We start from the raw sequence: 27,411 nt of genomic DNA on the forward strand, positions 1-27,411 counted from the left end.
TATTTTTTTTTCTTGTATAAATTTTGTTCAAATAAAGTTGGTTACGTAAAAAAAAAAGAGGCACTCCGTTTGCTTTTATGAATGCTTGATTATTTTGTGATACTTACTGAATGATGTTATGTATAATATACCCTAATTGGTTAATCAGTTCAAACATTACAAATGTTTAACAATTTATTTTTTACTTTTATCCTGTATTTTGTAAAATAAGTGTAATTCAGCTTTGCAGAGAACAATCTTCGCAATTCAATTCAACTTCGTGAATATTTTAAACTTTGATTTGTTGTTCGCTTCGCATCGAAACATTAGTATCCGCACAGGCTTAGCTTGAGGAGCTAGAAAGTGTTCCTACTATTGTGAAACGTCTGAAGAAAATTAATCTCAAAGATGAAATCATTGGGCAAATCATGGAGTAAAGTGAAAGAATAAGAATCTAAACTGAAGAAAGGCTGGAAAAACACAACCCTGAAAAATTATACCTCTGGGCTAGCTGAAAACAAAGACAATGTTATCGTTAAATCGCGCATAATCAGAGAATTGGCACATCCAAAGTTTCCGCGGTCCAGAGAAACTCTGTCGGATGTCAGTCATCCAGCTGTCACATACATGGGAGACATTCATGCACATAACGCAAAGTGGTCACATGTACACGCAGGTGGGAATGGCTTGAAAGGCAGGTATGGACTATGGTATTCCTACGTTCTTGGATTGCAGTGCCTCTTTCCTCGCTCATAAGTTCATTACTACCTGCTTAAATTAGTTATCCTCCAGGTAAAGGTTGGTAATTGTACATACTTGTATGTTATTATCAAAGAAGTAAGTACCTGCTGGATTGTCATTTCAATGTTAAGAATTGTAATAGATATAGATTTAAGATTTAAAAAACGTAAGTTACAGAGTCGTGTGCTTGTTTGGTTGCCTGTGGCAGGCACCTCCGTGCCGTGCTCGAAGCACGGGTGGCTGAGCCGTGCTGACTAGTGGAGGGGCGAGGCAGAACGCACGGCTGCTCCGCCCCCTCTTTCAGTTTGCAAACACGTCGATTCCTCGTCACTTCAACTCCAGCCAAATATGCATTAGAATGTTTTTTTTTGTGTTAATGTTATTTTCCAAACAGTTCAGAAATGTTCATTTTGATAAAACTAACATACAACCATCATACAAGAGTGTCCAACTGAAAAGGAAACTTTGAAATCACAGTACAGTAGGTCCACTTGTTAAAACTTTCATGTCACTAAGGAAAATGTTGTCAAATAGAAAGAAACGTAAAAAAACAAAAAAAAAATTTCACTGTGTTGAATGTTCATTATTTGGGCCCAGAGAATAGAAGGGACAGGTGTAAAAGCAACCAGATGTTCATAGCAGACGGCACTCCACGTCAGCATCTGGCTCACTGGATGGCTGTCACCCCCTCCCTTCCCAGTGGCACACTGCTACCAACGTGGCCTAGATCACAGACTTCCGTTCCTGTTGGTGATGTGGATATTCAAATGGTTGCAGGTTTCTAGCGAAGTAACGCTATAGGTGGCGGGCGACAAGCTCTCAATAATCGTCTAGCACGGCACAGCACGGCACAGCGTGCACCGCTGCACACTGGAAACATTCCTCATTAGCTTAGGGATTATCTGTGTTCTGCTTTTAAAAGTAGTTTTGTACTTATGTGCTTGTGAGAAATAAAAAAAATTATCATAATTAAAAACATTAATTAATAATGTGTGCATGCAATACACAAGCAACGCCATTGAAAATTATTCCATCAAGATGGTGAGATATACAGTATTTATTCACACTTGACGAGGGTATATAATCCACACTGCTGGTGACTTCTCTGGAGCCACGCCGGAGCCACACCAGGGTCGTCACGGCAACAGCCGGCTGTACTCCAAGAAGAAGGAGCTCTTCCTTACGCTCTCCCACACCTTGTAGGCGTAGTGGAACCTGCAGCACACCGCGCTTCTGTAGCACTACACTCCATCTGTTTCATCAAGTGCCACCAATCATTAATGGTGGATCACCTCAAACACTGGCATTATTATAACTTCCTATTTCATTTCAAATCTAATAATTTATACAAGCGAATGCTTTAAATACTAATTTTCTTTTACAACTTCTCTCGTGAACTGAATTCAATTTGTAAACTGTATTTCACACAATTGTAAGGTTACAATTGACTGATGGAGCTAAATTGACACATTCGCAACGGTACATCGCAAAATAAATATTTCCTGAAGTATTTCACCCATCAATCTTGGTAATTAAAAATAGTCAATATAAATAAATTTTTCCAACATCCAATTTTAACACTTGGATGTTATTTAGAAAAATATATTTGAATTTTAAAATTCATAAGTAGTATTTGAAAAAATAAAAAAACTAACTATAGTTGTCATCAACTAGGTATCCTCCAGTGACAGTGGCAAATAACTGTTATAATCTTTTAAAATTATATTCAATGATTGTAATTTGTTTAGCATGATGTTTGTACCACAAACCACAATAGAATAAAAAAAATTGAAAAATGTTTACTTTTTTTAATCTTGCAACTGTTATTAGTTAGTTACGTACTCATTTTTACATTACGACCGTACGAAAATTTTCAAACATACATAATATTTGAAAATCATTATATTGAAAAAGTGCATCATGTATAAAGTATCAGTCAAATTGACATGTTTTGAAGAAATTAATATCAAGGAACATTTAATTATCTTATTTTTCTTTAGTAATGTTATCTTTTTTAATAAACAGATTTCATAAAAATAAAAACAATAAAACTGTAATAGCTTGTTTTAAAAATGAAACTGGCCTGAAAATAAAACAATTACCTCTAGTCTCTGTCTATGACTGTCTGCAGTCTCGCACTCAGACTGCAGTACGGAGCAGAGGACACTGACTGTCGCAGGCTTATTTACACTCTGATTATCATTTTGTATACCATAGTTAATTATAATAAATTTTAGTATTTTTTTTCTAAATTTAACTGATTGTTAATTTTTCTAAACACCAATTACTTTTTTCACAGGAGAAATTATCGTAGCAGCCGGTCACTACTAATTACAATGCTATGAGCTAAAGTGAAACAGCGAACGGTTTTAATATTAAATTATATAGAAAAGAGTTGATGGCAGAAAACCCTCGAAACAAAGATGACGTCTTAAGTTTCCTTGGAAGTGAAAATTAAATATCACATGAGCCCTTGGAGAAATACAACAAGAAAATGTACTTCCGAAATGCTCATTCGAAACTGTCCTCCACAATAAGTACATGTACGTTGTGAAGTTGTGCATGAAAGGTCACACGCTAGCAGGAGGGGGAGCGCACCAGTTCTTCTCCGAGAGCACGGTGTGCGTGAGCGGCTGCTTGCCCACGCCCAGGATCTGTCTGCGCAGCCGGCGCACCAGCTCCGCGCAGCCGGGCTGGCCTCGGAAGTGGCCCGCCTCCTCTGCAACAACGCACGGCACTGCACGACCACCGGTGCAGGGCTGCCAACTAGCCCCCGTCGCACCGCAACGTGGCGCCAGACGAGAACCCTGCACACGCTCTGCGATACAGGACACGGAGCTTACCGCAGAAAGAAGTTAACGAGAGTACAGACGCAACATTCTACATTAAACTCAGGCTACTCTTGTGTGACTGTGTACATCGTGACCTTTTGAGTGTGGAGCACACAACTGCTCGTCTCCCGCACACTCTCGCTCGTGAACTGGGAACGACGTCACAGCACAAGCGCTCCGTGCGGCAGACGCATCCTGCTGCAGTAAAGTCGTCAGTTGGGAAAGTTAAACTACCGTATACTAAACAGGATATTTTTCTAAAATCCCAGTAATATATTTAAATAGTAAAAAAATAACTTAAGCGAAAAGAAACAATATCTATATTACAACTGCATTAGTTAAAATTTATATCCAAGAAAACTAATTGAATAAAGTCCAATGAAAAAAAATTGTCCAATAAATAACAAGATAAATTAATTATTATAATGAAATTAAAATATGAGAGGCATGGGGAGTGCCATACTGTCTATGGGCACAGAAAGATGCAATGTTTGGTAAATACGTGACCCATAACAGGATGTTTACAAGTAGGGACTTGAGGAACAGGGGTTATGCAGGGGGAGGGACACTGCCCCCTCCCTCCCACACACACAACATTCTAAAAATATAATTAATTCTTCTCTTGATATATTCGTTTATGATTTACTGTCTTATAGTCTTCTTGGATGTTTAAATACATCGAATGATGACGAAGATTCACAATTCCAACTCAAGTTCATACAACATTCTTTATAATTTTGAAGAAAACAATTTTTTCATCAAATATATTGTAGAAATATCCTTTTAACTACACACTTTCTGCCAATATTTAAACATATCTCATTCTTATATTCAATATAAAGACAAACACTAGAAACAGGAAAGTCGCAAAGGCCAAGACATTACAGAATTTTATAATAAGTGAAAGTTCTAACTTATGTGAATAGTAACTATTTACATCAAACACACTGGTTGGTATATGAAAGTCATTCAAAACATGGACATATAACCTCAATCATGTGATTAAAGGAATATATAAATTTTATAAAAGAAGTAATTAAAATAATTATCTCAAATTAATAAGCAATACGTAACTATAAGTACCCTTACAATATGTAACACACAGTTTTCTTTAATTCCCAGGAAAGAATAGCTTTTGGCTTTGAAAGAGCAGAGTGGGCAGTCTCCCTCTGCCGAAGCGAGGCGACACGAGACAGAACGAGGGTCGGCAGACGGCAGCAGACGCGTGGCCTCACCCTGGCCGGTGACCTCCGGCAGCAGGAACAGGTTCAGGGGCTCGCCGCACGAGCCGGGGTTCAGGCAGTCCATCACGCTGCCGCTGGCGATGCCTATGCCACTCTGGATCTGCACCCGGGACCGCAGGAACGCGCGGTTGTACACGTTCTGCCGACACACACACACACACACACACCTCGCACCTCCCACACGTCCCAAGCCTGCCTCGTTCCCGTTGCCTCGCTGCAGTTACTTTTACACACATTGAAATTTTGAACTTAATCATAAATGTTGTATTAGTAAACTCTTTTTCCTTACCTAATTAATGCAGGTGCATACAAAATTTGATTTAATTTTAAATAAATCCCCAACGTCAAACATTTACAAATGGAACTCACTTTTCTTAATCAGAAACCAGACGGTAATTAACGGGGCTCGGGCTCTCGATGGTCCGTCCGCCCGTCGTCGGTCATTATATTTTTCCACTTGGATACTGTCCACTGACAATAAGGCGTAATTCTCTTGTAAAGGTTCATTAGTTTGATGATCATGTATGCTAGGCATTTATAAATCTTGATGATTTAATTTCATTCGCTCTATTAAATATATTTTAGAGTTACTGTAAATAATTAATTACACTATTCTGATTGCTTAATTTTTCAAATATCAAACTTCAAAATGTGTTGAAAGTTATAAACCTAATATGGTAAGCAGCTAAGCAAAAACAAACTAAAATACCATTTATAAAAAAAAGGTGTGTATATTTATGTACGTACCTAATACTTTTTTTAAAATTTAATATACTGAACCATTTTGAAGTTTATTGTAACAAAAAATTATTAAATAAATAGTCAGTATTCACTATATTATTTATAAATACGTATGTGTGTAAAATTAGTTATTTAATTTAGCAAAATGATCTAGATAAATTTTATTTAATAATGAAAATCAATCTATATGCTGAAAGTTTATTCTACGCAGCCGTGAGCAGAAGATCCACAGAAACACGAGGTCATATGAATGGTGGCCACACAGCACAGGTTAGGAACCACACCAAACAGCAGGTCTGTTGGCGGAGCTGCCAAAACCATGTTACGCCGCATCCACAGCGACGCGTCTGTTCGACTGTAGCTCTTAGTCTGATCAAATTTAAAAATAAAATTAATACTCATGATTTATGAAGACTACATAGGTACAACAAATTTAAATTTAAAATTGAAAACAAATATTTTAAAGCATTTATAAGTCAAAATAGACTAGACACTTCATTTTTTAGGCGCAACTGCACAAATAGTGCAATTATATTTATGTAATAATGTTTAAAACTAGCAGCTGTGTGGTTCTGCATTGTGTGTTTCTAAGTTATGACAGTTCTAAGTTGTGTGTTTTTTAATTGAGATAGTTCTAAGTTGTGTGGTTCTGCATTGCGTGTTTCTGAGTTGTGTGGTTCTGCGTTGCGTGTTGCTGAGTCACGACAGCCGGCCGTGGTACCTGCATGAGCTGCACCTGGCGCGGACTGAAGTCCGAGGGCTGGGCCCGGTTGTGCAGGAACAGCACGTGGGGGAAGTACTCGATGATCTCCTCGTCCTGCGACGTGGTGGGGGTGGCCGGCTTCAGCATCTCCGCACACTGCAGGAACCTGCAGACACCACAAGGGCTTAACACGGCCGTTTCCGTAGAACTCATGATGGGGCAGTGATACATGTACCTAAGGACACCTTTCTATTACAGCCAATGCAACTTTTGCCTGGAATCACAGCATTGAAAAGTCCCAGTTTGATTCTTTCGGAATTAAAACCTAGAATGTCTCAGCGGAAACTAAATATATGCCCAGAGGCTTCCTGCTAACTTATTAACCATAAGTAGCAGAATAATCAAGGGTTGCCATACCTAAATGTATATTTTTGGACATATACAATTATCTATTAATTTTTATTGCAGAATATTTTAAAAGCGAGTTTGTTAGAAGTCAGTGATGCCACTGCAAACACCATTGCTACCTGAGGCCGGGAGCAGCGGTAACGTGATTCGATAAATTCTGACTCAGCTTTGCACAACTCTGTACATAACACGTTAAATCAAATATGCAATTCCATCTAAAGAATGCTACATAAATTACCAAAGCCAGCTAGAATACAATAATTTGAAATTCACATCATCTTTCGCATGCACAAAAGACACAGGGACTGGTGATATGTCGATTCTACTATTTTTCCAGTTCTCTGTTTGGTTCCAGTTTTTAAAAGTTGGTACTCGGTTCTCAGTTTTAAGTTAACCTCCAAAAAATTTCAAGTCACACCAAAGGTACAGTATGCCCTAATATGTGGTGTGTTTGAAGTAGCTTGGCTTCTGGGTTGTAGCCAGCCCAGAAGCCAAGCTACTACAGACAATGGCTGTGAAAGCCTGCGTATTTGTTTGACATGACTCATCAGTGCTCCAGTTTACAATAACTAAACCACAAACAAGTCACCCAGCCTCTAGGATGCCACTCAATACCGGCATTATCCTTCTGTGTGGGCGGGCGAGTGGCTAGCACCAGTGGCGAAGGGAGGGAAGGAGAAAATTCTCTTTGTCGGGTCACCTGAAATTTTCAAAAATTTACGAACCATTCACTTGTTACATGGGGCCAATGATATATTGCGTAATTTTACTGCGAGACTATTGCAGTTTCACATAAAGGAGGGAGGGAGGTTTAGCTAATATGCTTTCAGTAGTACCGGCTCTGGTACTGACATATTCATGACTCTCTGTGCCAGCTAATGTTGTGAGAACCAGGAGAAGCGGGATAGAGACAGGGACGTGCGAGAGGCAGACCTGAGCACGTTGGGGTCCAGGAACCAGTCCTGCACCAGCACCACCACGTGGCACACAGACAGCAGGAAGGCTGCCAGCTGCATGGACTGCAGCTCCGTGCTGCTCTCGGCCGACGTGAACTCCAGCGCGGAGAACTTCTTGGCCTCCGCATGCGCGAGCCGCTCCGCCACCGCCGGTGACAGCACGGGCTGCATGTCCAGGAGCACCATGCGGTCAGGCGTCACGCACACGTCCACGCCCACCGTGCAGTGCTGCCCGCTCTCGTGCTGCTCCGGGCCCTGTCGCGGGAACACCCCTCCGTCCCTGCAAGCACCAGCTACCGTCACTCCTGCCTCACTGCATCCACGCCCACCGTGCAGTGCTGCCCGCTCTCGTGCTGCTCCGGGCCCTGTCGCGGGAACACCCCTCCGTCCCTGCAAGCACCAGCCACCCTCACTCCTGCCTCACTGCGTCCACACCCACCGTGCAGTGCTGCCCGCTCTCGTGCTGCTCCGGGCCCTGTCGCAGGAACACCCCTCCGTCCCTGCAAGCACCAGCTACCGTCACTCCTGCCTCACTGCGTCCACGCCCACCGTGCAGTGCTGCCCGCTCTCGTGCTGCTCCGGGCCCTGTCGCGGGAACACCCCTCCGTCCCTGCAAGCACCAGCTACCCTCACTCCTGCCTCACTGCGTCCACGCCCACCGTGCAGTGCTGCCCGCTCTCGTGCTGCTCCGGGCCCTGTCGCGGGAACACCCCTCCGTCCCTGCAAGCACCAGCTATCGTCACTCCTGCCTCACTGCGTCCACGCCCACCGTGCAGTGCTGCCCGCTCTCGTGCTGCTCCGGGCCCTGTCGCGGGAACACCCCTCCGTCCCTGCAAGCACCAGCTACCGTCACTCCTGCCTCACTGCGTCCACGCCCACCGTGCAGTGCTGCCCGCTCTCGTGCTGCTCCGGGCCCTGTCGCGGGAACACCCCTTAGTCCCTGCAAGCACCAGCTACCGTCACTCCTGCCTCACTGCGTCCACGCCCACCGTGCAGTGCTGCCCGCTCTCGTGCTGCTCCGGGCCCTGTCGCGGGAACACCCCTCCGTCCCTGCAAGCACCAGCCACCCTCACTCCTGCCTCACTGCGTCCACGCCCACCGTGCAGTGCTGCCCGCTCTCGTGCTGCTCCGGGCCCTGTCGCGGGAACACCCCTCCGTCCCTGCAAGCACCAGCCACCCTCACTCCTGCCTCACTGCGTCCACGCCCACCGTGCAGTGCTGCCCGCTCTCGTGCTGCTCCGGGCCCTGTCGCGGGAACACCCCTCCGTCCCTGCAAGCACCAGCCACCCTCACTCCTGCCTCACTGCGTCCACGCCCACCGTGCAGTGCTGCCCGCTCTCGTGCTGCTCCGGGCCCTGTCGCGGGAACACCCCTCCGTCCCTGCAAGCACCAGCCACCCTCACTCCTGCCTCACTGCGTCCACGCCCACCGTGCAGTGCTGCCCGCTCTCGTGCTGCTCCGGGCCCTGTCGCGGGAACACCCCTCCGTCCCTGCAAGCACCAGCCACCCTCACTCCTGCCTCACTGCGTCCACGCCCACCGTGCAGTGCTGCCCGCTCTCGTGCTGCTCCGGGCCCTGTCGCGGGAACACCCCTCCGTCCCTGCAAGCACCAGCCACCCTCACTCCTGCCTCACTGCGTCCACGCCCACCGTGCAGTGCTGCCCGCTCTCGTGCTGCTCCGGGCCCTGTCGCGGGAACACCCCTCCGTCCCTGCAAGCACCAGCCACCCTCACTCCTGCCTCACTGCGTCCACGCCCACCGTGCAGTGCTGCCCGCTCTCGTGCTGCTCCGGGCCCTGTCGCGGGAACACCCCTCCGTCCCTGCAAGCACCAGCTACCGTCACTCCTGCCTCACTGCGTCCACGCCCACCGTGCAGTGCTGCCCGCTCTCGTGCTGCTCCGGGCCCTGTCGCGGGAACACCCCTCCGTCCCTGCAAGCACCAGCTACCGTCACTCCTGCCTCACTGCGTCCACGCCCACCGTGCAGTGCTGCCCGCTCTCGTGCTGCTCCGGGCCCTGTCGCGGGAACACCCCTCCGTCCCTGCAAGCACCAGCCACCCTCACTCCTGCCTCACTGCGTCCACGCCCACCGTGCAGTGCTGCCCGCTCTCGTGCTGCTCCGGGCCCTGTCGCGGGAACACCCCTCCGTCCCTGCAAGCACCAGCCACCCTCACTCCTGCCTCACTGCGTCCACGCCCACCGTGCAGTGCTGCCCGCTCTCGTGCTGCTCCGGGCCCTGTCGCGGGAACACCCCTCCGTCCCTGCAAGCACCAGCCACCCTCACTCCTGCCTCACTGCGTCCACGCCCACCGTGCAGTGCTGCCCGCTCTCGTGCTGCTCCGGGCCCTGTCGCGGGAACACCCCTCCGTCCCTGCAAGCACCAGCTACCGTCACTCCTGCCTCACTGCGTCCACGCCCACCGTGCAGTGCTGCCCGCTCTCGTGCTGCTCCGGGCCCTGTCGCGGGAACACCCCTCCGTCCCTGCAAGCACCAGCTACCGTCACTCCTGCCTCACTGCGTCCACGCCCACCGTGCAGTGCTGCCCGCTCTCGTGCTGCTCTGGGCCCTGTCGCGGGAACACCCCTCCGTCCCTGCAAGCACCAGCTACCGTCACTCCTGCCTCACTGCGTCCACGCCCACCGTGCAGTGCTGCCCGCTCTCGTGCTGCTCCGGGCCCTGTCGCGGGAACACCCCTCCGTCCCTGCAAGCACCAGCTACCGTCACTCCTGCCTCACTGCGTCCACGCCCACCGTGCAGTGCTGCCCGCTCTCGTGCTGCTCCGGGCCCTGTCGCGGGAACACCCCTCCGTCCCTGCAAGCACCAGCTACCGTCACTCCTGCCTCACTGCGTCCACGCCCACCGTGCAGTGCTGCCCGCTCTCGTGCTGCTCCGGGCCCTGTCGCGGGAACACCCCTCCGTCCCTGCAAGCACCAGCTACCGTCACTCCTGCCTCACTGCGTCCACGCCCACCGTGCAGTGCTGCCCGCTCTCGTGCTGCTCCGGGCCCTGTCGCGGGAACACCCCTCCGTCCCTGCAAGCACCAGCCACCCTCACTCCTGCCTCACTGCGTCCACGCCCACCGTGCAGTGCTGCCCGCTCTCGTGCTGCTCCGGGCCCTGTCGCGGGAACACCCCTCCGTCCCTGCAAGCACCAGCCACCCTCACTCCTGCCTCACTGCGTCCACGCCCACCGTGCAGTGCTGCCCGCTCTCGTGCTGCTCCGGGCCCTGTCGCGGGAACACCCCTCCGTCCCTGCAAGCACCAGCCACCCTCACTCCTGCCTCACTGCGTCCACGCCCACCGTGCAGTGCTGCCCGCTCTCGTGCTGCTCCGGGCCCTGTCGCGGGAACACCCCTCCGTCCCTGCAAGCACCAGCCACCCTCACTCCTGCCTCACTGCGTCCACGCCCACCGTGCAGTGCTGCCCGCTCTCGTGCTGCTCCGGGCCCTGTCGCGGGAACACCCCTCCGTCCCTGCAAGCACCAGCCACCCTCACTCCTGCCTCACTGCGTCCACGCCCACCGTGCAGTGCTGCCCGCTCTCGTGCTGCTCCGGGCCCTGTCGCGGGAACACCCCTCCGTCCCTGCAAGCACCAGCTACCGTCACTCCTGCCTCACTGCGTCCACGCCCACCGTGCAGTGCTGCCCGCTCTCGTGCTGCTCCGGGCCCTGTCGCGGGAACACCCCTCCGTCCCTGCAAGCACCAGCTACCCTCACTCCTGCCTCACTGCGTCCACGCCCACCGTGCAGTGCTGCCCGCTCCCGTGCTGCTCCGGGCCCTGTCGCGGGAACACCCCTCCGTCCCTGCAAGCACCAGCTACCCTCACTCCTGCCTCACTGCGTCCACGCCCACCGTGCAGTGCTGCCCGCTCTCGTGCTGCTCCGGGCCCTGTCGCGGGAACACCCCTCCGTCCCTGCAAGCACCAGCTACCCTCACTCCTGCCTCACTGCGTCCACGCCCACCGTGCAGTGCTGCCCGCTCCCGTGCTGCTCCGGGCCCTGTCGCAGGAACACCCCTCCGTCCCTGCAAGCACCAGCTACCCTCACTCCTGCCTCACTGCATCCACGCCCACCGTGCAGTGCTGCCCGCTCTCGTGCTGCTCCGGGCCCTGTCGCGGGAACACCCCTCCGTCCCTGCAAGCACCAGCTACCGTCACTCCTGCCTCACTGCGTCCACGCCCACCGTGCAGTGCTGCCCGCTCTCGTGCTGCTCCGGGCCCTGTCGCGGGAACACCCCTCCGTCCCTGCAAGCACCAGCTACCCTCACTCCTGCCTCACTGCGTCCACGCCCACCGTGCAGTGCTGCCCGCTCTCGTGCTGCTCCGGGCCCTGTCGCGGGAACACCCCTCCGTCCCTGCAAGCACCAGCCACCCTCACTCCTGCCTCACTGCGTCCACGCCCACCGTGCAGTGCTGCCCGCTCTCGTGCTGCTCCGGGCCCTGTCGCGGGAACACCCCTCCGTCCCTGCAAGCACCAGCTACCCTCACTCCTGCCTCACTGCGTCCACGCCCACCGTGCAGTGCTGCCCGCTCTCGTGCTGCTCCGGGCCCTGTCGCGGGAACACCCCTCCGTCCCTGCAAGCACCAGCTACCGTCACTCCTGCCTCACTGCGTCCACGCCCACCGTGCAGTGCTGCCCGCTCTCGTGCTGCTCCGGGCCCTGTCGCGGGAACACCCCTCCGTCCCTGCAAGCACCAGCTACCGTCACTCCTGCCTCACTGCGTCCACGCCCACCGTGCAGTGCTGCCCGCTCTCGTGCTGCTCCGGGCCCTGTCGCGGGAACACCCCTCCGTCCCTGCAAGCACCAGCCACCCTCACTCCTGCCTCACTGCGTCCACGCCCACCGTGCAGTGCTGCCCGCTCTCGTGCTGCTCCGGGCCCTGTCGCGGGAACACCCCTCCGTCCCTGCAAGCACCAGCTACCGTCACTCCTGCCTCACTGCGTCCACGCCCACCGTGCAGTGCTGCCCGCTCTCGTGCTGCTCCGGGCCCTGTCGCGGGAACACCCCTCCGTCCCTGCAAGCACCAGCTACCGTCACTCCTGCCTCACTGCGTCCACGCCCACCGTGCAGTGCTGCCCGCTCTCGTGCTGCTCCGGGCCCTGTCGCGGGAACACCCCTCCGTCCCTGCAAGCACCAGCTACCGTCACTCCTGCCTCACTGCGTCCACGCCCACCGTGCAGTGCTGCCCGCTCTCGTGCTGCTCCGGGCCCTGTCGCGGGAACACCCCTCCGTCCCTGCAAGCACCAGCTACCGTCACTCCTGCCTCACTGCGTCCACGCCCACCGTGCAGTGCTGCCCGCTCTCGTGCTGCTCCGGGCCCTGTCGCGGGAACACCCCTCCGTCCCTGCAAGCACCAGCTACCGTCACTCCTGCCTCACTGCGTCCACGCCCACCGTGCAGTGCTGCCCGCTCTCGTGCTGCTCCGGGCCCTGTCGCGGGAACACCCCTCCGTCCCTGCAAGCACCAGCTACCGTCACTCCTGCCTCACTGCGTCCACGCCCACCGTGCAGTGCTGCCCGCTCTCGTGCTGCTCCGGGCCCTGTCGCGGGAACACCCCTCCGTCCCTGCAAGCACCAGCTACCGTCACTCCTGCCTCACTGCGTCCACGAAGCTCCCGGCTACATCCTGCCTCCAACGTCTCACTAGAGACTGCAAGGATATTACGTGTAATAAGTTCCTGCTAGTGGCATTATTAAGGAGCTTAACACTAAACAATAACTGATGAACCCATGCTTAGTTACGGCAGTCCACAGGCAGAACACACTCACTGCACAGGACTCATGTCCCTGCTCGTGGTGGCCCGCTGTCTCGCCTCAACTCTAATTAAAATAAATTGAATTTTGAAATTCAATTATCTTAACAAAATGAAAAAAAAAAATTGTTAAAAATAAGATCAATTGGAAGAAATATAAAACATAAGATGAAAATATTGGTTTCAATAGTTTTATATCAGCCTTCAAATTCACGTTTATTTAACCAATGAAGTGTCAATATAATGTCATACATGATTACAGAAAGCTGGATCAAGAAACAAAAGAGATTAATGGTTCAACTATACAATAGTCACTGCCAGGAGATTATGAAGAAAATGTAGTTGAAAATAGCTAAAGAAAATTAAAATTTAAAAAAAGTCAAACAAATTTGAAAAAAAAAATATTGAGGTGCAAATAGACCCCCTGGAGAATATATGAATCAAATTTCACCACCCCAGACCTTAACCATTTCACGCTACAGACTCTACACGTGGAAAAACCAGGGGCGTAACAACTAAATTTCCAAAGGGAGGGGGGGGGGAGGTAATATACCTTTTTATAAAGAATCATCGATTCCCCCGGGAAAATTTTTATTTCAAGGGGGAAAATGGTGCTATTTAAGCAGTTTTATTATCTAAAAATTGATTACACAGCACTTTCTTTACCCCCGTTTGCCCCCACTTCAAGGTTTCAGAGGGGGGGCAAAATACCCTTGCCCCCCCCCCCCCCCTGTTGTTGCACCCCTGGGAAAAACAATCTATTTTTATTAACATAGGAGATAGTTGACATTGAAGATAAGCATACAGCATTGTATAAGGAAGAAATCTAGCTGAATTTGAGATGATTACTTTTTCACAAATAATGAAAAGGTATGATTGTTAAAAATTAAAAACAAAATTCCTGATGTGGGCATTTTTGAGTGACAAGGCTGGATGTGTGAACAATAAGACATAGAAAATGGTTCATTCATACTGTTTCTCAAACCAGTAAAATGTGTGCATTTACAAGTCACAAGCTGGATGAACTCAGTCGGCACAGTTAAGGTCGCGGGATGGTTTGAAGGGAGGTGGTTTATGGAATACTAGTACCTTGCCAGAACTAGTTATAGAAGAGTGGAGGCATTTACCATCTGCCCATAAACGGCAAACCCCAATATTCCTTTATTTCTGCGCTCCCACAAGACTTTCAGCAACTGAATGTTCACTTTGATACAATGCCAAGAGCTCTCAGTAGCATCTTACAAGCTGAAAGCCCTACTGGCACACTTATATCACTAATGCCAGTTTCCATTATGCCTTACTGTAACTTAAGCTTCTACCATCAAAGCAAACATTGATACAGGCACTTATACTACTATAACGAGGTCCCACTGTCTCGAATTGTAACGTAAGCAAGCTACCATGAAGCGCTTACATCACGAATGAAACTATCCGCTGTGTCTACTTGCAAGTTTAGTTTTCTACTGCCAAACATAATGAGCCAGGATGGAGGGGCAAGGGGTACCTGTCCTCTGCGTGGAGGGCCTCCGGGGAGTCCCCGGCCAGCCACGACATGAGCGAGGACTTGCCCACTCCCTGCGTGCCCACGACGCCCACCACGATGAAGTCGTTCTGATCGACCAGGTACTCCAGGCAGCTGTCGCAGAACTGCAGCGACTCGTCCAGCAGCTTGACGCAGCCACGCATCTGCGGGGGCGCCGCCAGCGGGTTGGCAGCTGCAACACAGCTGCGGCGCTGAGCCGTTGCTTCTTGGCCCCGCACTGTCCCCTTGTTTCATCCTCCGTGCGTTACACTGTTTTATTTTATTTGTTGGCAAGTGCAAAAATATACACTATATAATTTATTATCACAGGATTTTCAGCCTTGCAAAAGTCTGCATAAAAGTGAAATGTCTTAAATCCTTTAGTACTTTCAGGAACATGGCGATTTTGCCTGATTATCAAACGTTGTCACAGATTAGCAGTAATATTCAAGAAAAATTTGTACACAGTGCAATGATATTTAAATCTAGGCGTAATTAGCCATTCTATTGAAAAAAAAATACAGCCGAGCAATAGTCTTCTTCTTTCAAAAGTCGTTAAGGAAACATGACTTTGAAATGTGAAATGTAATCCACTAAAGAACAAAAATGCCATCCTGAAATGAAAATTGACAGTAACAATAAACTGTGAGCAAACTGGCAGGTCGCAGTCGAACCTCCTCGCGACTCGACAGGGCCACATTACAGAATCCCAAGTGGTGACTCCACAACCCCGAGTGCCAGTGTACTGACAGGCAGCACACCACAGTTCCAAGCTACAGTAGTGTGACATGACTTGTCACGCACGTACTTTCCCCCAGCGAGAGCTTGGACACCAGCTGGTACATGGGCGTCTGGGGCTCCGCATCCTTCCTGCAACAAGAGACGCACACACGCCACTAAGCAAAACCTCTCCTTTACCTCGTTTAGGGTAAAATTTCAATCCGGATTGAACCTGGAGTGGAGTGAGGAATCTAGATTGAAATTTTACTTAAAACACTTTGTTGTGGACTGAAGTTGGAGTGAAGTGAGATAATCCACTCCACTTGCTGAGGTGGACTGGACTGAAGAATCCGGATTGAGATTTTACTTTAAACACGGACTGGAGTGAAAAGAAAATACGCACGAGCAAGCTGCCGCCATATTGCATTGTTTGTTATTGGTCTCGTTGCATTTCAAGCATAATTTGTGAAAATGGCAAAAAAAAAAAAAAAAAGCAGAGGAATGTGTGTACAGAGATGGAAGTATAGTTATTGTTGGACGTAATGATTGAAAAACATATTTTAAGATTGCTGGACAGAAAAAAGTATAGGAAAGGTGAGATATTTGAGTTGGTGAAGGCAGAAATGGACAGTGCGGGGTTCAAAAGAACAACAGAACAGATAATAATTAAATGGAAAGGACAACATTTTCAGTCCATGTTGACTCCAACTTCGATCTTGTTTACATTTCAATCTGGATTGTGATATTTACCATAAACGCATTTCGTCAGTCTATGTTCGTTACACATTCACTCCGAGTTCACTCCACTCCAGGTTCAATCTGGATTGAAATTTTACCCTAAACGAGGTACTTGAGACCAGCCTCTCGATGCTCCCTCCTCCCGTCTCTACTGACAGGTGTCGGCCCATCCCTCACTCTTCAATCGGACATACACCTCCTTGGAGGAAGGAACTGCCACAAGTCACTCGCCAATTAACTCCAATGCTCTAAACATTCAAGTGTTAATTTATTATTTTTTTTTGCTTAGTTTTTCATCTTGCAGAAGTAAGTAAATGTGAAATGTCAAAATTACATGTATATATTTTAGTACTTTAAAACTTTTTTTTAATATTAGACTTACATTTTAGCTTGATCCAAGTATCAAACCATTATCCTACAAAACCTTATTTAATTTTTTCTTGAATTAATTTTTTAATGAAATATGGATAACTTTTAGAAGGGTACAAAAAAAAATTGGATTGACCAACTTAAGAAAATTTGGTAAATATGTAGAGTCGCGGTATATGCGAAAAAAAATGCTAAAAATCCGAAAATACTTTTATTCTATGCTCTTTCACTACCTCTTTTCAAATCAACCGGCGGAGATAAGAAATTCCAAATACTTTAGGAGATATTGAATTTTTTAATTTTCATCACAATACCTGCGTATTCATGCTGCGATTACCATTGTTTCTTGTTTACGAGTATCTATTATGTTTCTTATTGGACAATTTTGTCACGTGACAGTTCCGTGATTGGCCAGTATTCAAATGAACCAAAATGTGATTATTTATTTATTTATTAATGTTCCGTCGGAGGTATCGCGACGTAGGTGAACGACTACATCATTTCCTTCTAATGGCAAAGGAAATGTACCCGCCTCCAACTTAGGTGGGCTTTTAACGTTTCTAATTTTAAAGTCTTATTTTTTATTTGGATATTGTTGCGCAAGTAATAAGTAACAAAAAAAATTTACGTGAGTTGTTAAATGTTCATCATTTGTCCGGGTTTGTTAGGTCAGGTCAGTTACATTATAAATACTTTAAAACTAAAGAACCATTGAAATTAAATCATATTATTTTTAATGTACGCTTAGTTTGAAAGTATTCATAATGTAACTGACCTGACCTAATCGACCATTTTATTAATTACGCATTCACGAACACACGGCAAAATAACAAAAATGGCGTCGTTCAAATGGTTGTACAGGTGTTGTATTGCTAAATTAAAAAATTCGATAACTCCTAAAGTATTTGGAATTTCTTATCTCCGCCGGTTGATTTGAAAAGAGGAAGTGAAAGAGCATAGAATAAAAGTATTTTCGGATTTTTAGCATTTTTTTTCACATATACCGCTACTCTACATATTTACCGAAAAAAAATTTTATTAATTCCGGTGTTTTTTATCTCACTGCAATTAATTTTGAAAAATTAATAATTGTTATGGGTGGTAAAGCAATTGTGATTGGGTTTATAAACTACATGAGGCACACAAAAATGCAAACTGCAAGAAGTTAGACAACCATGTTTTATAATACTGGTTCACGAGTCAAGCGTGACACAGAAATGCAAGCCCAGTGGGCAGCATGCCCCCTCTCTTCTCCTGAACTGAGCTGCACTCCTCAACCTTCTCCCCGCCAGCGCTCTCCGCTCCTCATCTCCTCTGTCGCTCCCCCCCACTCAGCCCTCCACCGCCTTCTGTGCGTTAGGAGCTCCCTCCCTTCCTTCGTCAGCTCCGTGGGCTGTTAGAGTACTCACCCCCCACCCTCCCCCACCATCTCGAGCATAGCTGTGTTGTGTATTAAACATTAACCTTTCTCACAGTGAGCGCACATAACACTTTAAAATGAAATAATTCCAGTTCCACAAGTTGCAAAGAGCAGCACGTGTTGGGGTGGCGGTGGTAGTGACCTCAGCACGGCGGGGCGCGGGGCGTCCTCTCGCGGCCGCAGGATGATGGTGGGCTGCACCGCGCGCTCCGGGGGCTTGTCCCTGTCCCTGTCCGCCCTGGCTATGATGACGGGGGGCCGCCGGCCCGCCCCCGCCTCGCGCCTGTCCTGCAGCACGGAGACATCTGCAGTCACCGCGGTGTCCTACCCTTCTACCCTCGCACGCCCGCATCGCTGCCGGCACCCACCTGGTAGAACTTCCTTGGCCTCGTCTCTCCCCGGCCTCTGTCCAGGTCAGACATTTCTATCTCCCGTATTATTCCTTGCCGTGCTTTGTTTACTTCATCTTCCATAGATACCTACCACAGCGAGACAAACATTTCAAGGGTCAACAATTGCCAGTACACAAAACATTCAGGGTTTCAAACTAAACGGAAATAAACAACAGAATTAGTTATTTGTTTACAAATATAAATTTAGTAGGTTCGAAGAAACGAAGGGAAGATGTAAGTTGCTGTGAATGAATAGGATGTTACGATAGTGGACATGAGATGTTAGGTATGGAGCACAGGGCGAGAGAGATAGAGGAGGTACAAGGGGGACGGGTTGGGAAGGGGCAGGTCCCGATGGGATAGGAACCAACCAACTCTAATTGGAGGGGAAGGAGGTCTGTACTATACTTACAGTTACTGGAGGAGGGACATCTGCCAATGCAATGGAAGGAGGCATTGGTGGTGCCTCTTTTCAAGGGAGGTGGAGATTATCATATGTCTGTCAGCCTAACGTCGAATGCAGGGAAGGGGATGGAGAAACTAATAGGCACATGGTAGGAAAGATTGGAGATCTGGAAGGGATGGATGAGAGGAAGGGTTTCTCCTGTGAGACACAGACGGCTGCCTGCCGAAGGACTTGGGGGAGGCAGTGGACGAGGGCAAACAGGTGGATGAAATCTTAAGTGATTTTGAGAAAGGGTTTGACGGGTGCCACACAAGAAGGTGATGGAGAAGGTTGATAATCTGATAGAAGACAGCAGGATGGTGAATTGGACAGGGGACTTCCTGAGGGATAGGAAACAGTGGGTAAAAGTGGGAATGGAATGGTCAGAAGAGGGGGACGTGACATCAGGGGTACTGCAGGGGAGCGTTATGGGGCCCCTGCTGTTCCTTATCATGATGAGCGATGTTGGGGAGGAATTGGATACCAAACTGAGACTGTTCGCTGATGATTGCGTGATCTATGAAACTGTGGGGGAAGCAACACACCTACCGGAAGACTTGAAGAAGCTGGAAGTTTAGTCGACGGCAAATGGAATGGGGTTAAACATCAACAAAACGAAGGTGTCAGATTCACAAGGGGAAGAACGGTTTTTAATCAAATATATAGTTGGAAGGGGCAAGAGATGTAGGAGGTAGAGGAATACAAGTACCTAGGAGTAACCCTGAAGAGTGACCTAGGTTGGGGAAAGCCAGTGCAGTGGGTGGTAAAGAAGGGGAGGAGAGGGCTGGGGCTGATTGCTAGGACACTGAAGGGGACAGGACCGAGAGTAAAGGAGAAGGCGTACTCAATGTTGTTGAAGCCAATGCTTGGATATGCGGCTACAATTTGGGACCCATACCTAGGGATAAAAATTAGGAACTGGAAAGGGTGCAATGTAAAGCGGCTGGATGGGTGATGGGTATGTTGAGTAGGTTAGAAGGGGCGAAGGTTGAGATGTATAGGCCATCAGTGTTAATGAAGGAGCTGGGATGGGACACACTACACAGAAGAAGGAAATTAGAGAGATTGGGGAAGTTGTTTTGTTTGATGACAAATGGCGAGGGGGGGCTGGGAGACAGGTTGAACAAAGGTGTGTATAGAGGGAGGAGGGATCATGGCTGGAAGATTCAGAGAGAGTGGAGAAGAACGGGAAGAGGAAGGCAAGTATTCCTGGTGAGGACGGGGAGGGAGTGGAATAGGGTTGAGGGAAAGATACTGGATGTGAGAAGAGGAAAAGACTTGAGGAGGAGGCTTCAGAATTGGTGGGTTTTTTTTGCGGGGGGGGGGGGTTGGGGGGGTACTCCTTGCCACCGGGCGGAAACCCAGTTGCAAGTGTATCAATCAGTTAATGTCAACTAGAATAAATGAAATGTGTTTCCAGCGCTGGGACGAGTGTTGGGCAGCGGCAGGCGAGCGCATGTTCAGTCGGCCGGAGCAGCTGGCCAAGCGCACGGGCAGGAAGGGCGTGGCGCGCTTCGACTTCCTGCAGCAGCTCGTCGCAGAGTTCCAGGACAGCGACAGCGCGGGTGAGCCCCGGTTCCCTCGCGTGTCCGAGTGCGTGCTCCGTGATGCCCGCTGTTTGAAAAAAATACTGCGCAAAACAAACATTTGTCATACGACAATGAATTACGATCTTAAGTGGAATTAGAAAAGAAAATATGTAGACATTGCTATACCACAAGTTTTGATTATGTTTAGGATCTTTTAATGTACGAAATTAAAACAGCAAGAATCACGTACCACATATTTACAGGATCGTGCCATCAGGATCAAGGAATCAATTTGGGTTCGCAACTGCAACGCCTGTGCGCGTTAGCAGAGGGGCGCATCCGGAAAGCAAATAAAATCAGAAAATTCAATTTTTTTTTTTTACTTCTTGAATTTTTTTTTATCATTCACTAAAACATAATTGCAGTATTTTAAGTAGTTTAGCTGTAATTTGCTGCTATAATTGTTTTTGTTATGTTAGGCAAGTTACATTTAAAATACTATAAATTTGTGTGACCATAAAATAATAATATTATATAGCTTTGACAAATTCCAGAATAAGTAAAAAAAAATTCAGGAAGTAAAAATATAATTTTTTTTGATTTTTATGTGCTTTTCCCCTCAGGTGCGCTCTTCTCGTGGATGATTGCCAGCCGTTGTGAGCAGGGAGAGGCCCAGTGGCCGGAACTTGTAAACAAAGTGCAAACTGTTTCCATGTGTGAGGGTTATTGCTCCAAGGACGTGTTTGAAAAGTGCGAACATCAACCTTTTTGCTGCCATACTCAGACCCACCGTGAAGCATCACAGAAGCAGTGTGATTAATGAGGTCACACTAGTTTCAACAATTACTTTGCCAAAGTATTGAGACTCAGCACATGACATAAAGTACTGTAAAAGGTGTGTTAAAAAAATATACATAAATTTCAAAAATTAGTTTAGGGTAAATATTTCAAGTGCGACTCCCGGGGAGTTAGGCTAATTATAATTAAAGTGAAAGGTTGGTTGATTAGCTACTTTAATATTAAGTAAAATGTTTGTTAAAACATTTAAATCGTCAAAACAAAATATGTTTTTTTCCCCCACTTCAAAATTTTCCCTTGAGTTACCAGTCACCTCATCTCCCCGAAGCTGCTGCTGATTGCTGGCAGCGCAAAGTGTGGATGGCGGGGGTCTCGCAGCCGAGAGCCGAGAGCGCGGACCGCCTGTTGCAGAGGCGAAGGAGCAGGTGCTGGCCAACCTAGCCAACTTCGCGTACGACCCCATCAACTACGAGTTCCTGCGCCAGCTCAAGGTCATCGACCTGTTCCTGGACCAGCTGTCCGAGGACGACCCGCGCATCGCACGCTGCGCCGTCGCCGGCCTCTGCAACCTCTGCCTCGGTCAGTCCCGGCCCGAGCCTGCATGCCTCAGTCAGTCCCGGCCCCTAGCCCGCATGCCTCGGTCAGTCCCGGCCCCTAGCCCGCATGCCTCGGTCAGTCCCGGCCCCTAGCCCGCATGCCTCGGTCAGTCCCGGCCCCGAGCCCGCATGCCTCGGTCAGTCCCGGCCCCTAGCCCGCATGCCTCGGTCAGTCCCGGCCCCTAGCCCGCATGCCTCCGTCAGTCCGGCCCCTAGCCCGCATGCCTCGGTCAGTCCCGGCCCCTAGCCCGCATGCCTCAGTCAGTCCCGGCCCCTAGCCCGCATGCCTCGGTCAGTCCCGGCCCCGAGCCCGCATGCCTCGGTCAGTCCCGGACCCTAGCCCGCGTGCCTCGGTCAGTCCCGGCCCCGAGCCCGCGTGCCTCGGTCAGTCCCGGACCCTAGCCCGCGTGCCTCGGTCAGTCCCGGCCCCTAGCCCGCGTGCCTCGGTCAGTCCCGGCCCCTAGCCCGCGTGCCTCGGTCAGTCCCGGCCCCTAGCCCGCATGCCTCGGTCAGTCCCGGCCCCTAGCCCGCATGCCTCAGTCAGTCCGGCCCCTAGCCCGCATGCCTCGGTCAGTCCCGGACCCTAGCCCGCGTGCCTCGGTCAGTCCCGGCCCCTAGCCCGCATGCCTCGGTCAGTCCCGGCCCCTAGCCCGCATGCCTCAGTCAGTCCGGCCCCTAGCCCGCATGCCTCGGTCAGTCCCGGACCCTAGCCCGCGTGCCTCGGTCAGTCCCGGCCCCTAGCCCGCATGCCTCAGTCAGTCCCGGCCCCTAGCCCGCGTGCCTCGGTCAGTCCCGGCCCCTAGCCCGCATGCCTCAGTCAGTCCCGGACCCTAGCCCGCGTGCCTCGGTCAGTCCCGGCCCCTAGCCCGCATGCCTCAGTCAGTCCGGCCCCTAGCCCGCATGCCTCGGTCAGTCCCGGCCCCTAGCCCGCATGCCTCAGTCAGTCCGGCCCCTAGCCCGCATGCCTCGGTCAGTCCCGGACCCTAGCCCGCGTGCCTCGGTCAGTCCCGGCCCCTAGCCCGCATGCCTCAGTCAGTCCCGGACCCTAGCCCGCGTGCCTCGGTCAGTCCCGGCCCCTAGCCCGCATGCCTCAGTCAGTCCCGGACCCTAGCCCGCGTGCCTCGGTCAGTCCCGGCCCCTAGCCCGCATGCCTCAGTCAGTCCGGCCCCTAGCCCGCATGCCTCGGTCAGTCCCGGCCCCTAGCCCGCATGCCTCAGTCAGTCCGGCCCCTAGCCCGCATGCCTCGGTCAGTCCCGGACCCTAGCCCGCGTGCCTCGGTCAGTCCCGGCCCCTAGCCCGCATGCCTCGGTCAGTCCCGGCCCCTAGCCCGCATGCCTCAGTCAGTCCGGCCCCTAGCCCGCATGCCTCGGTCAGTCCCGGCCCCTAGCCCGCATGCCTCAGTCAGTCCCGGCCCCTAGCCCGCATGCCTCGGTCAGTCCCGGCCCCGAGCCCGCATGCCTCGGTCAGTCCCGGACCCTAGCCCGCGTGCCTCGGTCAGTCCCGGCCCCGAGCCCGCGTGCCTCGGTCAGTCCCGGACCCTAGCCCGCGTGCCTCGGTCAGTCCCGGCCCCTAGCCCGCGTGCCTCGGTCAGTCCCGGCCCCTAGCCCGCGTGCCTCGGTCAGTCCCGGCCCCTAGCCCGCGTGCCTCGGTCAGTCCCGGCCCCTAGCCCGCGTGCCTCGGTCAGTCCCGGCCCCTAGCCCGCGTGCCTCGGTCAGTCCCGGCCCCTAGCCCGCATGCCTCGGTCAGTCCCGGTCCCGAGCCCGCGTGCCTCGGTCAGTCCCGGTCCCGAGCCCGCGTGCCTCGGTCAGTCCCGGCCCCTAGCCCGCGTGCCTCGGTCAGTCCCGGCCCCGAGCCCGCATGCCTCGGTCAGTCCCGGCCCCTAGCCCGCGTGCCTCGGTCAGTCCCGGCCCCTAGCCCGCGTGCCTCGGTCAGTCCCGGTCCCGAGCCCGCGTGCCTCGGTCAGTCCCGGCCCCTAGCCCGCGTGCCTCGGTCAGTCCCGGCCCCGAGCCCGCATGCCTCGGTCAGTCCCGGCCCCTAGCCCGCGTGCCTCGGTCAGTCCCGGCCCCTAGCCCGCGTGCCTCGGTCAGTCCCGGTCCCGAGCCCGCGTGCCTCGGTCAGTCCCGGTCCCGAGCCCGCGTGCCTCGGTCAGTCCCGGTCCCGAGCCCGCGTGCCTCGGTCAGTCCCGGCCCCTAGCCCGCGTGCCTCGGTCAGTCCCGGCCCCTAGCCCGCGTGCCTCGGTCAGTCCCGGCCCCTAGCCCGCGTGCCTCGGTCAGTCCCGGTCCCGAGCCCGCGTGCCTCGGTCAGTCCCGGTCCCGAGCCCGCGTGCCTCGGTCAGTCCCGGCCCCTTCCCCCCGAGCCTGCACCTCCCACGTGTGGTCCCTTAACGCTGCGGCCACTCGCAGGAAAACACTGCTTTAGTGCCACCTAGTGATACGTTCATTCAAAACTCTCTAGTTTCCATTTACGAGAGATGTGATTTTACTTACTGTAATAATGCCCAGTGGCTTGAACTCATCTGTGACGAATCTTAATGGCATAAAATCAGCAGAGTTTGCTGGTAAAATAATACCTGATACAAATTAGCTCAAAAAATTGTTTGGAAAGTTCAAATTTGCTTTATCGTCGGACCATCTCGGTGATAATGGGTTCAGTTCCCAGCGAAGTCACGCGTAGTAGCTCTTTGTTTTTGTCGTGTTTGTAGGTTACTGCCGAGATGCAGACCTTACATGAAAAAAAGTTTCCTTTCTGTGTTTCGTGACAATTATCACCAGAGAGTTGAAGTGGTTCTGTCATGTTACATTAAATGAACCGAGCTTCTGCAAAGCGAGGCCCAGAGCTGGTTGTGATTGGTCGGTCGCCTCGTTGCACGTAGCACACCCAGGATTCCTTATGTGGGAGCTTGCACTTTGGTGTTCATCAGATTACATTCAGTGTGACTTGGCTTGCGTGCACAAGTGTCGCGCGTGGCCAAGAGCAGCGGGGGGGAGAGCGTGGGGACGGACCGGGCTGTGTCACAGACCCTGAGAACAAGGAGTACATCCTGGGCGCGGGAGGCGTGTCGCTGCTGGTGCGCTGCCTGTCGCGCACGGACGAAGAGACCGTGCTGGACGCCATCACGGCCCTCATGTACCTGGTCACGCCCCAGTTCAAGCCAGGTGAGCCCCGCCGGGACTAGCCGTCACTTTCTTCCGCTCTGTGTTCACCTTTAGAACCACCGCATGCCGTTAACTGGAAACAGATGTGATTTTAATTCAAGCAGTTATTGTACATTTCACCAGCATCTTTCACTCACTTGTTTATATCACTGCAATCACAATTTTGGCCATAAAATTCCTTTTCATTTTGATTTTTCAATTTCATAAAAATTATGATCATTTTTTTCAAACAGACAACGCCGGGTTTCATAAACTACGCCAAGAACGCAATGACGCAACATGCAACCAACCCAAGAAGATCACAATCATTTGTAAATCATGCAAGTCGCAAGATGTAACCATCCTTGACATGAAATTGTAAATACAAAGAAAACAAATGTTTTACCCTAGACTTTGTTTCATAATTCATATTATACTTGTTATAAAAACAGTACAAATTGTCAAAAATTTGATTTAATATTTTCTTACCTTGTGTGTAAATTTAACAAATAAAACTTGGACTTAATATCTGAATCTCTAAAAAATTTTCGCTAAATTTTTCTTCAGATACGACCGTTGAAAACACATGCTAAAATGCAAGAAAGTTGGAAGTTGAAAAATACTTACGTGCGTAGTTTATAAACCGGTATTCTAAAATTTGTTTGTCGAACATTTTTCATCTTCTCTTCTTGAGTAGGTTATAAACCCGGCCTAAGATTTACAGTGTTTTGTTTAGTATTTAAGAATAATTCTTTTCCCCCCTTCACATCATTATTCTTGAAGACAAGGTCTACTGAGGCCTGCAGAGGAGAGAACTATTTATTTGTTCAGTGATCACTGCTCTGAAATTACAAGTATGGAATGACAATTAACATTTACTTGTTGCTATAATCTGCTACTAAAACAGCTGTAGCACGGCGTCCGTGCGAGCGAGCGTGACGGGAGCGTGGCTCGTTGCAGAGATAACGTCCGCGCAGATGGTGGACTGCATGGTGCGTGTGTCTCGGAGCCGCAACGCGCGGCTCTCCAACCTGGCCACGGTGTTCCTGGAGGACTACTGCCAGGTGCACCAGGTGGAGTCCGTGCGCGGCGCGGCGCTGGTGGCCAGCATCCCTCTGCCCCCGCCCCGCGGCGCCCAGCCGTGAACCACACCGCAGTGCTTCACCCTCTGAACAAACATGATCCGTGTGTGGCGCTTGTTTGGTTGCTCAGTCCATACTACATGCAGTTCGATACAGTTGAACATTCTTCATTGTCACAAGTAATGAGGGCTGGCTCTTTAATCTGATAAAAATTGGGTTTAATCTCACGTATCGTACATAACTATTTAGTACGACGTAACAGAGGCATTTTGAGAGACGGTTGTGCTGAGTGAAAGTTTTGGTGAACACTATCAGTGATTTTATCTAGAAGCGTAATTTTGTTTCTACGAGACGCCACCATCATCATGTAGAACTATAGTGATGCCGACAGTTCTGCAAACCACTGTATTCATGTAAAATCCAACATGTTTATTTGTCATCATCGTAAATGTAGATGCATTGCAGTATTTTTCATGAATCAAAAGATGTGGAATTTTAAAATGTCTGATTTATTTATACCCTGGCCATCGGAGAGAGATCATTCGAAAATGCCGGTAGTCGTGTGCTTGAAGTCGTGCCGTGCTGAGTTGCCTGAGCACAAACTATTTCAATTGAAGTAAAATTACTGACTTCATTTGGCACTCAACTGATAAGGTCTCATGTTAATGTTGGATAAAAAATCCAGACATTTTTATAAATTTATAGTTGTTTGTTGAAAGTTTCACTCATTGTAAACTTATATTTTAAATAATTGGTTTTCCTGTAACAACAAAATTTCACTGTGTTTTTATTCTGAGAATACTTGTAATTGGTTGTGTTAAGTTGTTAATAAATTTGTCACCTGATTTGTTGGTTATTAATTGAAACTAGTTAGCTACCTCTTGATTCCTTGTATCTACTTGGGGCAGTTCTGTGTTAAAGTGTTCTGGGAACCGGCTCCGAGAAAACGCTCATCAGTAAACCTCAAAGCAAACCAATATATATTTGTCCCTGACATTTTCATCACAGAATCACACATACTTATCCAAATATTCTCAGGAAAGTTAATTTGTTATGATATTTCAATTTAATAAAATCAGGCATATTTTAAACACTTTATTTCAATTTATTAAAAAATTATCTCAATAAATGATTCCATTCAAAAGTATTTTTATGATAAACAACAGTTAAAACATTTAGAATGTATAAACAATATAAACTTTAGTGGATGAACCAGAAAAAAAGATGAACATTATGACAATATTTTGGGAGTATTTCAGAAATATGTACCCAGACAACAAACATATACATAGTAGTTTAAATACTGAAAGGGAGA

At 49.9% G+C, this 27,411-nt stretch overlaps 2 protein-coding genes across 6 annotated transcripts; one reads left to right on the forward strand and one right to left on the reverse strand.

Moving 5' to 3' along the window:
• On the reverse strand, window positions 1-18,779 carry LOC134535133 (nonsense-mediated mRNA decay factor SMG9). Of its 2 annotated transcripts, none has more exons than XM_063374076.1 (9): window positions 18,489-18,708; window positions 18,263-18,408; window positions 15,682-15,743; window positions 14,856-15,066; window positions 7,581-7,883; window positions 6,258-6,405; window positions 4,787-4,934; window positions 3,319-3,434; window positions 1-1,935 (listed from the first exon to the last, which is right to left on the reverse strand). In XM_063374076.1, the coding sequence occupies exons 1-9, from the start codon at window positions 18,591-18,593 to the stop codon at window positions 1,699-1,701; spliced, it is 1,476 nt and encodes a 491-aa protein (XP_063230146.1). In that variant the 5' UTR covers window positions 18,594-18,708; the 3' UTR covers window positions 1-1,698. The 2 variants fall into 2 exon arrangements, with proteins under 2 accessions (XP_063230146.1, XP_063230147.1); XM_063374077.1 differs by having other exon boundaries at window positions 1,756-1,935; window positions 3,319-3,439; window positions 18,489-18,779.
• LOC134535134 (armadillo repeat-containing protein 7-like) lies at window positions 18,650-26,941 on the forward strand. Of its 4 annotated transcripts, none has more exons than XM_063374080.1 (5): window positions 18,650-18,746; window positions 20,378-20,522; window positions 21,696-21,863; window positions 24,898-25,035; window positions 25,975-26,941. In XM_063374080.1, exons 2-5 carry the CDS (start codon window positions 20,414-20,416, stop codon window positions 26,157-26,159), a joined length of 600 nt encoding a protein of 199 aa, XP_063230150.1. In that variant the 5' UTR covers window positions 18,650-18,746; window positions 20,378-20,413; the 3' UTR covers window positions 26,160-26,941. The 4 variants fall into 4 exon arrangements, with proteins under 4 accessions (XP_063230150.1, XP_063230151.1, XP_063230152.1 ...); XM_063374081.1 differs by lacking the exon at window positions 18,650-18,746 and adding an exon at window positions 18,781-18,798; XM_063374082.1 differs by lacking the exon at window positions 18,650-18,746 and adding an exon at window positions 18,890-18,907.
• The last annotated feature ends 470 nt before the right edge of the window (window positions 26,942-27,411 follow it).

The sequence above is a fragment of the Bacillus rossius genome, chromosome 8 (genome assembly GCF_032445375.1).
Source record: "Bacillus rossius redtenbacheri isolate Brsri chromosome 8, Brsri_v3, whole genome shotgun sequence".
Taxonomy (NCBI): Eukaryota; Metazoa; Arthropoda; class Insecta; order Phasmatodea; family Bacillidae; genus Bacillus; species Bacillus rossius.

Excerpts from the sequence above, each read along its gene's own strand:
- LOC134535133 (XM_063374076.1), bottom strand. The coding sequence starts at position 18,593 with ATGGAAGATGAAGTAAACAAAGCACGGCAAGGAATAATACGGGAGATA. Across the intron at positions 15,067-15,681 it reads CAAGCTCTCGCTGGGGGAAA|CTGCCAACCCGCTGGCGGCG; the intron begins GTACGTGCGTGA and ends GCTGTGTTGCAG. Across the intron at positions 4,935-6,257 it reads GCCAGGTGCAGCTCATGCAG|AACGTGTACAACCGCGCGTT; the intron begins GTACCACGGCCG and ends GTGTGTCGGCAG.
- LOC134535134 (XM_063374078.1), top strand. The coding sequence starts at position 18,956 with ATGGAAGGAGGCATTGGTGGTGCCTCTTTTCAAGGGAGGTGGAGATTA. Across the intron at positions 21,864-24,897 it reads CCTCTGCAACCTCTGCCTCG|ACCCTGAGAACAAGGAGTAC; the intron begins GTCAGTCCCGGC and ends GCTGTGTCACAG. Across the intron at positions 25,036-25,974 it reads CACGCCCCAGTTCAAGCCAG|AGATAACGTCCGCGCAGATG; the intron begins GTGAGCCCCGCC and ends GGCTCGTTGCAG.